The sequence below is a fragment of the Carassius carassius genome, chromosome 33, assembly GCF_963082965.1.
Source record: "Carassius carassius chromosome 33, fCarCar2.1, whole genome shotgun sequence".
NCBI lineage: Eukaryota > Metazoa > Chordata > Actinopteri > Cypriniformes > Cyprinidae > Carassius > Carassius carassius.
Genome location: NC_081787.1, coordinates 15,489,296 through 15,502,909, shown reverse-complemented (window position 1 = coordinate 15,502,909; position 13,614 = coordinate 15,489,296). Strand labels below are relative to the sequence as shown.

The window sequence follows — 13,614 nt, the reverse complement described above, 5'->3', positions numbered from 1 at the left end:
GCCAGTGGGTGGCGCTATAACTTTGACTCCTAATAGTCACATATATGCGATCGTCATCATACAACACACAAACCGATGAAGTTTGATCAAACTCAGGTAGTGTATGTGGATGCTATTAGACACGTCCTGTTTCTCATTTCTCGCCATAATTTCAACGCCTCTCCACGAGCAAACCGTTCGAGATATCAAAAATCCCCTGGCAATTTTTCATCCCCAATGTCTTGAGATCATATTGACCGAGTTTGGTGGCAATCGGCTAAAAAAACCTATGACAAGTATTTCAAATTCCAGAGCACAATGACATGCAATGTCAAAGTTGTTTGGCACAATGAGATCTATATGTGTACTGAGTTTCATATGAATATGTGCAAGTATGTGTGAGCTATACATCAACATTTCTGACTGTGTTCCAGGGGGCGCCGTAGAGCCCCTGTGCCACGCCCGGGTCCCAGCCTCTGCAGACTCCTAAAGGCCACAGATTCCAAAGTGTGCGCAAATTTTCAAGAGTTTTTGAGTATGTTAAGGACCCCAAAAGCCCCCACAACTTTGACGAAAAATATGAATACTAAACCCTAAATAGCCAACTTCCTGTTGGGCGGAGCCTATGACATGCAGTACGAAAGTTGTTTGGTTTGATGAGATCTATATGGGTACCGAGTTTCATACGTCTACGCGCAAGTATGTATGATATATGGCCCTCAGTATTCCAGGAGGCGCTGTAGAGCCCCTGTGCCACGCCCGTGTATCAGTCTCTGCCCGGCCCTAATGGCCGCAGGTTCCAAGGTGTGTGCCAATTTTCAAGAGTTTTCGAGCATGTTAAGGGCCCCAAAAGCCCCGTAACGTTAGAAAAAAAAAATAAAAAAAAAATAATAATAATATTAATAATAAATAATCCTAAGGAAAACAATAGGGCTCTCGCCCTCCAGGCTTGAGCCCTAATAATAAAAAATAATCCTAAGGAAAACAATAGGGCTCTCGCCCTCCAGGCTTGAGCCCTAACAAGGGGGCAGCCACTATCTGGACTAATGAGTGGATGAGAATGCAGGTGTTGGAAAATATAACAGATTTTGCACCTCAACATTAAAAATATCCTGCTATAAAAGTGAGTAGGAAGGTCAGGCCACATCACAGAAAATGTCATCCGGCCTGCTGAATTCCATTCTAAACGGGCAGTGGTAGTAGAAGAGCACAAGGAGGGTTCTGACCTTTCTCAACATAACAGGGAGGAGAAATGCCAGTTTCCTGTATTCACTGACAAAGCCCCATTTTAATATAGAGCAGCCCTGATTATAAATGGAGCTTCTTGGATGATGCATTCTTTTGTGGTTTATGCCCACTAAAGCCCAAGGAGATATTGATATGCTGCTCGCTGCACTCCTCTCAAGAGGGGATGGAATAAGGTGTGTGTTTTCTCTCTACTAAACAGAGCAGATGATTAGAGCAGTGATGCAATCGTTCCGTTTGCCCATAGGTCTTCTACACTATAATTTCCATTGATATGATTACCTGGTGTTTATATGTGGTGTCCCAAACCACAGAAAGAGTTGCTGATTGCATTGCATACTGACAGACATTAAGCCAACATCTGAAATCTGAACATCAACTACTTAACTCTTAGCGAGGGGAGAGGGACACACCAATTACATTTAACACAAGCACTCCTAAATGGCTTATTATGAACTTCCAAAATAGACACCTACCAAAAAAATAAGTCAGACTGAACACCACTTCCTTGTCTGTAAACTAAACCTTAAAAAAAGAAATAATAAAAATCTATATATATCTGGGAGGTTATTAAAAGAAAAAAATATATAATAGGAAAAAAGGGGAAAAGAAAAAAGGTTCCAAGTGGGATGCAAAAATAGAAATTTTTTATTAAATCTCCAGAAGTGTAAAAAATGGCACAGAAAAACACATCTGCCACAAAACTAGTCCATCTGAAGGAAGACCTGAATCTTCATAAAAAAAAAGAAAACTGTCTGCAATAAGCAAGCTTCATCTTCCATAAACATCTGCTAGAGACAGTTTGAGAACAGCGCAAGTAGAGATTTGACGTACTGACAGTGACCCTCCGAATAAAAGTTTCTGGACTGCAAACTTGATCTCCCAGCATCTCTCAGGTGTGAACTCATTCTAAATAGTTTTCACTAGCTGTGAAAACTCCATGCTGAAATACAGATCTGGGGAAGTGGTGGATGCAACAGCAATAAAACTGTTATCCTGGACAGATTCAAAAATAAATAGTAAATAATCTAAATAGTCTTTCTACAGAGGTGAAAGTGGAAGGCCAGGGAATTCAGACCACTCAGTCATCAGTATTCAGCATACAAACTGGAAACGGAAAAGCACCCAAGGCAATCGAAGGTTCATTTTAAAAGCACCTGTTAATATCAAAGTATTTTTTTACCAAGATATAAGATTCATCTGTAGTTCTTTAATAGAGAGAACTCTAATGCATTTGAAGAGAAGAACATCCCTTTGTGTGGCTAATGTGTTTTATATTGCATTTAAATGGTCTGGTGGTGCACTTGTTTTTTAAACGGCTAAATATAAAGCCATCATGGACCATGATAATCAATCAAGTGGCATTTGAAAGAGTGATGATCTTGCTCCTGTCCAACCAATTACCCAAAGAAAAAAAAAGAATAAGAGACTAAGAGAATATTTTCAAGTGCCAATTCTATCCCAGTTTAAAGGTACAATTTATATTATATAAGATATTTGCAGTAAAATCAAAAAAACACTAGGTTAGTGTTATATATGTTGTCCAGCTGATTACTAAAAATATCTCTAATGTTTTCAACTACTTGTAAATCATGAGAAAATTCCCATTCTAAACAGTGACACGGTGGTGTAGTCGCCTGTCAATGACATTAGTTACCTTTTGTTACCGCCTTTACTGACGTAGAAACCACATGACAATAGTGTCGTGGACAAATGCGGAAGTAGTGTCTAGCGTCCACAAAACCACTAGCTTGCTTCAAGCAGTTTCTTATTTTCTACTTCTTGCATGTTTTATGGTGGATTGTGTTACTTATTTATGGAACATAATTACAGTTTACCGTCTGCCGCTGGTTCTGTCGACAAGGACAGCTCCCGTAAACGTAAGCATAAGCGTACGGGCCAACCAAACGACCCAAGAAGACACCCAAGAGGAGTTTGAGGAGAGAAAGAGCGAGGAACAATATCGTTATTGCATTTTCTAGATGGAGAGAACTTCGCGACAAACTTCAACTAGAAAGAGATGCCGATCTCGCTTGTGTTTTACTCGACAGGTGAATTGCTTTGATTCGTATCTTTACAGAAAACTTATGCTATTATAGCAATCAACAAGATTAGTATTATGGGGCATATACGCCAAACGCGGGGCATCGCGTCTCTAGACTCGCGCGACTTTGACTTTGTATGTAATCTACTTTCTCAAGCCAACTTAATCATGTGCCTTATATGTGCATCACTGAGGCAACTGAATAGCCACAGCAGGACAAAGCAAAAGCTGCCAACATGCCTGCCAAATAGAGACAACCACTTCCCCAACAGTTATAAATAGGATTTCCTGCTCCAAAGCATATTTACAAGCACCTATTTCAAACAGTTTATACGCAGACCATTAAACTATTTTCTCATTTCACCAAATTACAGATGCTATACTGAAATTTAGTGATGTGGTATTTTAACTGAATTTCATTTGACTAAATATAACATTATGGATGCATTTAAAAAAAACAAACAAAAAACAAATTTAGACATGACAGACAGATCGGCTTCAGGTTGTTCAGGTTAGCTGTATTATGCCTACACACTACAATTGTTAAATGGTGCCATGGAACTGGACTGAGATCAAAACAATATCCAAGGAACTGCAGGGCTTTTTTCGGTTCTTGAGCAATGCAACTATTTATTTGGCCTTTTCGGTCACTGTCCAGCTTGAAAGACAAACTTTCTTCCAAGTCTTTTTCAGCAGACTCAAAGAGTTTTTGTTTTCACATCAGAGGCTGATGGACAACTTTTCCTAGATGTCTGGTTGGTTTGATGTTGCAGCAACTTTCACACAACTGAACCAACAGTGCACACTGGGATCCTAGAATAGAGTTTTGAACTCTTTTTAACTTATGGATTTGTTTCTCTCTCTTATACTACCTTCAGTTTTTTTCACAGCAATACTTCATAATCACAGGTTTCCTTTTTTGTTGTTGTTGTTTTTACTTTTTACAAATGAGCTCTGAGATCACATAATAATGTTTTTAAATATATTTTCGATTCGGACCAATTTGCTAAAGAATCACAAACTAACATTCTAACTAATTCACTGAAGATACATGACTGAGCAATTTGTTCAGAAACCAAAAACTATGACTTATGGATTTTCCAACTGTGTAAACTTAGTAACTGAATTCTTAAAAATAGCACACTTTAGAAACATTTCCTAAAAAAAATATATAATGAATAAATAAACACTGAGAAAAACATTTGTAATTCAGTAAAATGAGAAAACTGGCTGAAGGTCTTAATACCTCTGATGAATAATTCTGTAATGTCCAAAACATGATTTAATTACCCAGTTCAAACAAACATTGCAAACACTGCTAATGGTCCATAGTTATGCCAAATTTTTTTGATCTTCTACTGTACAGAAGGAAATTTACAGGCCTGTCACCGTTAAGCAGCCAGAGGCCAGACCTGGGATTAATCCAACCTGTGGTGGTGCCTATGGATCACCATAAATCTTCCCTGATTTAATGTAAATTGGAAAACTATGTATGTCGGTATACATCACTGGCATAAAGCACGTACTGTCGTCCGCAGGTGTGCCTCGCTAAAATATGCAAACCTAGTGTTGTGCGGAAATCGTTTCCGTGTGTGCCGGTTTCATGCCTTAATGTGCATGCATGTAGGGCACAATATTTATTGACAGTGTGGTGGATTATACATTTGCATTATAAATCTCAATTACACTGCATTATTTGCTCAGCACAGTGCTCAGATGAAATCCTCAGAAGATGCCCTGCAGAATCTGCTTGTAAATTCTTAATAAACTGCAGTGCAGACCTTTGTGTGGCAATGACCTAAATCCTAAATTCTCCTCATCTATGCACTACACTCATTTTTTTAAAACTTAATTGAGCTCTGTTACAGCCATTTAACTGATTATTAGACCCGCCTGAACATTTCTGGCAGCATTCCACAACAATCTAAAACATCTTCATACAACAGCTAGATGTTATGAGATGGATTCAGAAGGGCTGATTCTCAGACAAGATGCACCAGCCGCTGATTTTTAAAAGTCCTCTCTTTAATCATCAATGATCACCCACGCTATCTGCATGTTTGCATCTTTGGTTGGCCTCCACATGCAGAGGAGTATGTTTTTTCATATCCTCATTTTGATTACCGTATTTTTCTGACTATAAGGTCGCACCTGAGTATAAGTCGCATCAGTCCAAAAATACGTCATGATGAGGGAAAAAAAACATATATAAGTCGCACTGGACTATAAGTCGCATTTATTTAGAACCAAGAACCAAGAGAAAACATTACCGTCTACAGCCCTCTCGCGGCGGTAGACGGTAATGTTTTCTCTTGGTCCATTTCTCTCGGTTCATTTCTCTTGGTCCATGTCAAATTAATTTTGATAAATAAGTCGCACCTGACTATAAGTCGCAGGATCAGCCAAACTATGAAAAAAAGTGTGACTTAATAGTCCGGAAAATACTGTAGTTAAGTTTAAGTTATCAAGCTTGCTGCTATGATGCATTTTTGCTGGCTAAAAGAATTATGCAATACAAATAATGTTTTGATCGTCTTATTTTTTTTACTCTGCATCATCATATTTGTACCAGGTTTCTAAAGAATGTTATTTTTTGGCATATTCAACTTTCACTGATATTTTCGGCCCATCAACACATAGCGGCTCTGTTGTGATGTCTGTTGGCAATCTCAGATGTAAAAAAAAGTACATGACATGACAAACTAGACGAGGAGTCAGGAGTGATGCTATAGCCCACTGCTGTGTATTCTGTGGCAGGGCTTTGATATGACAAAGAGAGCAAGGAGGACAGAGAGTAGGGGGAGGAGTGCCATGATTATTTGCTTTCCATCCCTCTGCAGGCTCCTCTGAATCTGATGATTCATCCTTCTGTATAAGGAACTGATTCCCTTTGTTCATTTTTCGGCAGTTGGCCTCTGGCAGCCTCATCTGCACAAGAAGGTATAAGGAGTAGTCTGAATATAGTTTGGCATATATATATATATGTATAAAAATACACACACACACACACACACACACATATATATATATATATTTATATATAAAATATTTATAAAAGATATATGTATATATATATATATATATATATATATATATATATATATATATATATATATATATGTATATATGTATATATATATATGTATATATATATATATATATATATATATATATATATAAAATATTTATAAAAGATATATATATATATATATATATATATATATATATATATACTGTATATATATATATATATATAAAGTAAAGCTGCCACCTGGTAATTCCACCACTAATTAAAGACGAATCACACTTAATGGATTTAAGTCTCACTTGGGGCTTTCCATCCCTCATTCCTTTCAAGTTTTCTTCTCCTAGTGCCCTCAATTCCTCTATTTGTAGGCAGGGCAAGAGGAGTGGGTAGCATTCGGACTGACCTGAGCTGGGCTGGGCCGACTGTCTGGAGTTGCTCACACCTGTTTAAAAGCAGGGGTCGCACTCGGACAGATACATTTCTTCCCATAACCAATGCACTTGTTAATAATACATACAGCAATCCCTGCTTATACTCACAGAGCATACAAAATTAATTTATCCAAGCACTGTCTGTTTTTGAGACAGGTGTAGAGAGATGAAGACAAGCTTATTTCACAAATATGCAATAAAAAGCTAAATTGAGATTTAATAATAATAATAAGTTTAATCACTATTGTTAAATTATATATTCAAATATTCAAATACAACATTATATAATAAAAACTGTTAAAAACACTGTATTAGTAGTAGTAGCAGCAGCAATACAATTTATTTTTTACTTATTACAATTTTTACTATTACAATATTAAATTTAATTATATAATTAATTAAACTGCAAAAAATACAATACCAAAAAAACTATTATTAACTTTAAATTATGACTAGTGAATTCTCATCACATCTGACATTAGCACTGGCAATGTAAATTTTAAAAGTGTCCTACGTGTAAACCAATACCATTTCTCAACAAATTGGTAGGTTCAGTAAAATGGACACCTTTTACAAAACAATGCATTTTCATTTGTGTGTCATAAGATAAACAAACATCCACAGACACATGCACATGCACAAGCACCTGCACAGTACCCATCTGTTTTCTGCGGGGGATATCATTGTATTCATGGCACTGAATAAGCAACATCAAAGACATGGCAGGACGTGGCTGTCTATGAAAGCTCACTGTCTCTGAACTGGACATTTAGTATTCCTCTCCAATTGGGTCAGTGCAGGTAGCATTACTACAGACTTGAAAAGTGGAGCTGCTTAACGTTGGATCAAAGTGCAATCTAAATAAAATATCAAAAGTGCAAAGCTTTGGTTTATATGAAGGCTGCTTATTATGCAAGTTTATGTTAAAGGAATCTTTTTGAAAGCATACTGCAGACGTTCACAGGCATGGCTAATTAACAGCCATAACCATGCAGCAAATAGGATAGCACCACATATCTTTACATTCCCTTCCTGGGTGCTGCACTGTGCAAAACGTGCTTGCAAATGCACAAACTAAAGAAATTAACATCTAGCATGACCCTGAGCTTCACAAGTTCTCGCTGCTAACCCTTTAGCTTACTGTAGTTCAAAGTGGAAAAATGTCTTGTAGTTCTTAAAAACACACACTATGAGTGCTATTGACACATCAAACTAGTAGTCTGCATGCTGCATGGTGATGTTAGCACAGCCTGATGCACTCTTTTAATTAAATGACAAACTGAGAGAAGCCTTCATGGAGGGATGAGTGATGGGTGATGATTCTGCCATGCAAACCCCCCTTCTGGAGCTCAATATCTCATTCAACAGCGCTATTGAGAAGACAAGAAAATTTGATAGAACCCTTGCAGCACATACACTAGTTTGATGTTTACTGTGGAAGGCTCCCATATTTTCAGAAAGCCTGTGAACCTGTCATTTTCACTCGCTCCAAGAATGAGAGAAGCTTTCCTGGAAAACAAGTGTCAGACTAGGGGTGTCGCGATATACTGTAGGCCTGTCGCGATAGTCGATAAATCAATTAATCGCACGATAAAAAAAATGAGCTCGATAATTTTTTTGGCCGCGATAATTTTTTCAATTTTTATTTAAAAAATGTAACATGTCATGATGTGGAGTTAGTCTGGAGCGCAGCCTGTGGACAGCCCACGGCAGAAAACACCTTCTCCGATGGCACAGATGTCGTTCTTTCCAAAGCGCTCGGGCAGTTGCGCTCCTGAGGCGTCTGTCGTTGCTAAGCATCCATCAGCTGCGATCTCGGTTACAACAAGGACATTTCATCAATGGATTTCCACCACCGAAAAACCCTTGCTGTAACTCTGCTACAAGATTAATTTTTGAAGAACAGTAAACTCTGCAGTGTTTCACCCCGAAGGAAGCTGATTGAGTTGGTTCTTGTCACATGAGCTGGTGCGCTTGTGTCATTCTGAAAAGCTGTTGTTTTTTAACTCTATGTGGTGCGGACGTGCCTGGAAAAAACGAGCACGTCGCTTCCATTATGAGCGTGCATACCACATTTGAAATAACCAACTTGAGCACAAAAAGAAGTGATGTGAACGGCCCCTTCATAGGTCAAAATGTTTACTTTTGCTTAAAGGTTAAATGGTCAATATGAGCATCCCTTCCTGGCATATAAACATAATATAACATACAAAATTAACAAATTTTAAGCCATACGAAGTCAACATGTTGGTATTTCTTGCTCTGAATCTGCCATAAAATAAAATAAAAGTTTATTGATCTTTGAAAAGGTGTACCTGCGTTATTATGCCATTATCATGTATTAGTTGAAACTGGTCTTAGAACAACAATATTATTGTTTATCGCGATAATTTCTTGGACAATTTATCGTCCAGCAAAATTTGATATTGTGACAGCCCTATGTCAGACTATGGGGATTGAATTTAGTGTTGTCTTTTGCATCAGGGTCTCGGTCGCAATTTTTGAAAAAGTGTTGGGAAAAAGCAAGGGATAGGAGTTGGCTGAGAGATAAATCATGCACTTCACTTGGGTTTCACTGGAGTGCTTCATAAGGATTAAGATCTTTAAATGAATCACAAGTGCATGGACAATTCACCAACAGGAGAGATGTATTTTTCCTGCAAAACAGACTTGAGTTCATCTTACTTGATCCGCAATAGCGCGGCCCAGCTTGTCCATTCTTGATCCGGCTTCAGCAATCTTCTTTGCAGCACTAATCACATCAGAGGTGTTTTTGAGTGGTCCTTTCCCCCTGGGGAAAAAAAACATCAGTTTTATTCACAGTTACTGTTCTGTGTGCAGTCTCATGTGACGTGCTAGTGAGTATGTGTGAGCATGGATGATACATGTCAAAATGTCAACACATTCAACAGATAAGAATGGCTGGTCACACTGACAAGGTTGATGAAAAACAGACTCTTGTTTCACAGCCTCACACTCACAGGAACACAGCGCAGCGTGAACAGGGCTTTTTGGGCGGGACGAGATAAATTCGCTTCCAACTGATTAATCTCATTAAGGAAGAACATCTCTCTCCAACATACTTCCATTCACTAGTAGCTTGAAGAATTTGTGGGGGGTACCAATAAACAAGATATGCATAGACAAACAGATGGCGTGAGTTAGCAGCAGCTCCCACCCACTTCTGTGATATCTGGTCAGCTTCCTGGGGTCACTGCCACGTCAGTTCATTTAATAGTTCTGGCCTCATCCATCCCAGCATCCCATCTCAGCCCACCCCTCTGCAGCTCCCCGGTTACGATCCAGCCAGTCACTTGCCAGTTCTGTGTGCCCACAAGGGACTGCGGGGCACAGTTGGCAAGTGGCACAACCTGGATTCAAAGCTGCTCTCTTCAGGCTAAACTGAACAATCCAACCCACAACAGATGAAATTTTGTGTTTTTGCTCTTCCTCTACACTCATCCCTCTCTATTACTCTCTCTCTCTTTCTGTACCGTTCAGACAGGGTCATCCTGGCAGCACTGCATCCATCAAAACAGTCGCAGGAATTCACTAGAGGCACTGTCTTAAAAAGAAAATGCACCCCACAAAGAGCAACCAACACTTCTATCACTCCGAAACACAAAGGACAGGTTATTTTGATGTCGCTTTGGTGGTGGTCCACACGTAACCCGCCCTAGGTAAGAGTGTGGCCACTTCAAGGTGACTGTCGTGTGTATGTCCATGAATTAGCCACTGATACTGGTTCCAGATGAAGGGTAGTGCATTTTTGTTTGTTTCAATATAACTGCTCAAGCACTGGGCCACAGCATGCACAGACAGGTGGCTCCAAAATATGTGACACGAATCCCAGCAATGCATCCTTTATTCATGAGCAGAATGGGACATAAGCAGAATCAGTGGCAAGCCACTTCTCTGCAGATATTGAGGCTGGATAAAGGTGAATCAGCTCCTACTTTATAGCATTAACCTTCATGGGACTGTGTACCCATTCAAGGTCAAGGGGCAATAATTTTGGGTGTGAACTGAATTAACTTGCCATGACCTTCACTCAGCACAAATCTGCAGGTGACACATCAGCACCAATTACCAATTTTCATACAAATGCCATCAAATCCGTCCAACCACACTGACAGATGTACTGCATCCTTGTTGCGTTTTATTAGAGACGATGACAGATTTCTCTGGGCCTTCAACAAGAGGTACGAGTGTCACCTTCAACAGAAACAATATCATTCTCAAGCCTATTACACAAAACAGCCAAAAGACACGTTTAGGGCACAAATAAAAAGTTGATGAACATTAATGAACATAATATATGTACAATTTTAATGAAAAATAACACTCGATTAGTTAAGCCTGTGTGTTGTGGCACAGGAACCTTTGGGAACCAAAATATAAACACCTGTTCATCTAGCTCCATTCCGTTTGGTTCCAATATGTGTGTGTGGTCTTGTTTTTCTATTCTGGTGGGGACTTAAACTTGAAAGCACACAGACTCATGGGGACTAAGACAAGTCAAGTCGTCTTTATTTGTATAGCACTTTATACATTACAGAGAGAGTCATACTGTAGCAGCTTTACAGTGTTAACCAGGAAAGACGTGCTGACAATGCAAGAGCACAATAGAAAACAGTCAGTTTATCAGTTAAAGTGAGGTCCCCAGGGGAAACAAACTTATAAATCATACAGAAGTTTTCTCTTTTTTAATCTAAAAATTGAAAATTTACTTTCTGTAAGGGGTAGGGGAACAAAAACACAGTTTAGACTGTATAAAAACAATTACGCCTATGGTGAATCCCCACAAGGATAGCAAACCAGACGTGTGTGTGTGTATATTTCAACATGTATATGTTTTATATATATTAATAGTAATAAATTTGTTATGCAAGTTTAAATATATATATATAGTCATTTAAGTGTACACGTTTTGTAATCTAAATAATCTAAACAAATCTTTGACAAATCAGTATTTAACTGTTCACTGCACTGGGGAGGAATGGAGACTTGTTCCTGAAGAGGAGAAAGCAGCAAACCTATTCTTGAGATAAGGCTGAGTGACAGCCATCCTACAGTCATTACTATGTCTGCAATATTGGGAAACTGTGTCCTCAGCATGATCCACTTTAAAAACGGGTCATGGTTAGCATAAGCAGGGAGAAGCAATAGACCAAGACATTTTCTATCTTTGTCTCTCTCTAGCTCTCTTACACACACACAGTGTCCTCTGGGAGAGCAGATGTCAGTCACTCTCAGGTGAGCAGCCCATGAATGCTTTGTCACACCTAAAACGGCCCTTTCACCGATTCTGACATCATACAGGGGAAGAATTCAGGTGACCTTTTCTTGCTCTGCAGCTCCTGCCCTTTTTTGTTTTTAAATCAAATAAAGAGGTTAAAAGATTTCTTTCCCTTTCAAAACCTTTCTTTTGGGATCACTTATGATGGAATGGCAATGAGGCAAGCAAATGAGGCAGGTAAAAAGCACCCCCACCAAAAAAAAATCCATAGCTCATTTGCTTCCACTGAGAAGGGAAAAAGGTAACACGTGATAGAACCAAGTGCTTGGTTGAGTTAATATTCAACCTTACTAATTGATGGCCGATTTATGTATGACAGGGGAAATTAGGTATTAAAAAATAAATAAATAATAAAAATTAAAAAAAACTTTCACCCGTCTCTCTTTCAATATTGGAAAAGATTTTCCTCTAAAAAGGTTTTTGCACATTTCATTGCAAATGCAAACTGCCATACAAACCAATATAAAGCTGAAGCACTGAGCCGGGACGCAGTGAAATCAGAGCAGTAGTGCATAGCCAGAGAGGTCTATTGAGTTGAGTCTAAAAGAGATGTGTGTGTTTGTGTAGTCTTTGACAGGCATTTGAGCAGGGAAGAGAGTAATTTACACTCACCTGGTGAAGTCTGTCATCTCCATCATGATCATGCACATTTGCTTGGCCAAAACAATGATGTCATTTCCGCTGTCATCCCACTTGGATACCTCGGCGTCCAGCTTGCTCTTCTCCTCCTGGAAACTGGCCACCTGCTCGGCAATCTTCGCCTTCTGCTCCTGGGGTAGCTGAGCCATGATGGCCTGCCAATTCCACAGAAAAGCCCATATATAACAAACCGTACATAAATCTGCTCATGATATGCTGATCGACGACTGTTAATGAGGAAAACAGATGACACAGGATTTGCAATTGAAATAGAACATTGATGTTCTATCCCTCTTCCCGCTTCTTTCTTTGCTTCTTTCTTGCACCTTCCTTTGTCCTTCTCTCAGTCTCTTTCTCTCTCTCATTTCTTGCATGACCAGTCCAGGCCAGGCGAGCAGGAGAGATTTTAGCACTTTGGCTGGTGGCGTATGGGCTATGAAACATTCCTCTAATTCTGTAAAAGGTTCACATCCTTTCCAAACTTTGCTGAGCAATGCTTTCTGCAGCCTCAATAGCCCTACAAAACTCTAATGAGGAGGCCAGTGGAATGTGATACTGCAAACAGCACATCAAAGATAACAGAAAAGGATCATGATAACCTGATAATACATCATTTTCTTTAAATAACATGATATATGTATGCATGTGTGTGTGTATTATATATATATATACGCATTTAGCAGACACTTTTATCCAAAGCGACTTACAGTACATTCAGGCTAACAGTTTTTACCTAACTTGTGGTCCCAGAAATTTTAGGTTTTTTATTATGTAAAAGGGTTTTCTGTGTCACACCTGGTAAGGACATGCTCAAAGTCTGATAAAAAAAAAAAAAAACTTAAAAAAAAAAAAAAAAATCCAACTGCCCTAATTGAGATAAACCTTTCTGGCAAGTTCTCAATAAGAATTACATTTTAGGGCCTTATAAACTACATTTTCTCTTTAAATG

The 13,614-nt window shown here is 38.8% G+C and overlaps 1 protein-coding gene across 2 annotated transcripts in view; it reads right to left on the bottom strand.

The window, feature by feature from the left end:
- The window catches only part of LOC132113827 (catenin alpha-1), a 149,113-nt gene that overhangs the window by 17,442 nt on the left and 118,057 nt on the right, over window positions 1-13,614 (bottom strand). For both annotated transcript variants that reach the window (XM_059521843.1, XM_059521844.1), the window contains 2 exons: window positions 12,639-12,820; window positions 9,413-9,518 (listed from right to left, as the gene is read on the bottom strand). In XM_059521843.1, coding sequence (XP_059377826.1) covers window positions 9,413-9,518; window positions 12,639-12,820 — 288 coding nt within the window. The remainder of the gene's footprint in view (window positions 1-9,412; window positions 9,519-12,638; window positions 12,821-13,614) is intronic.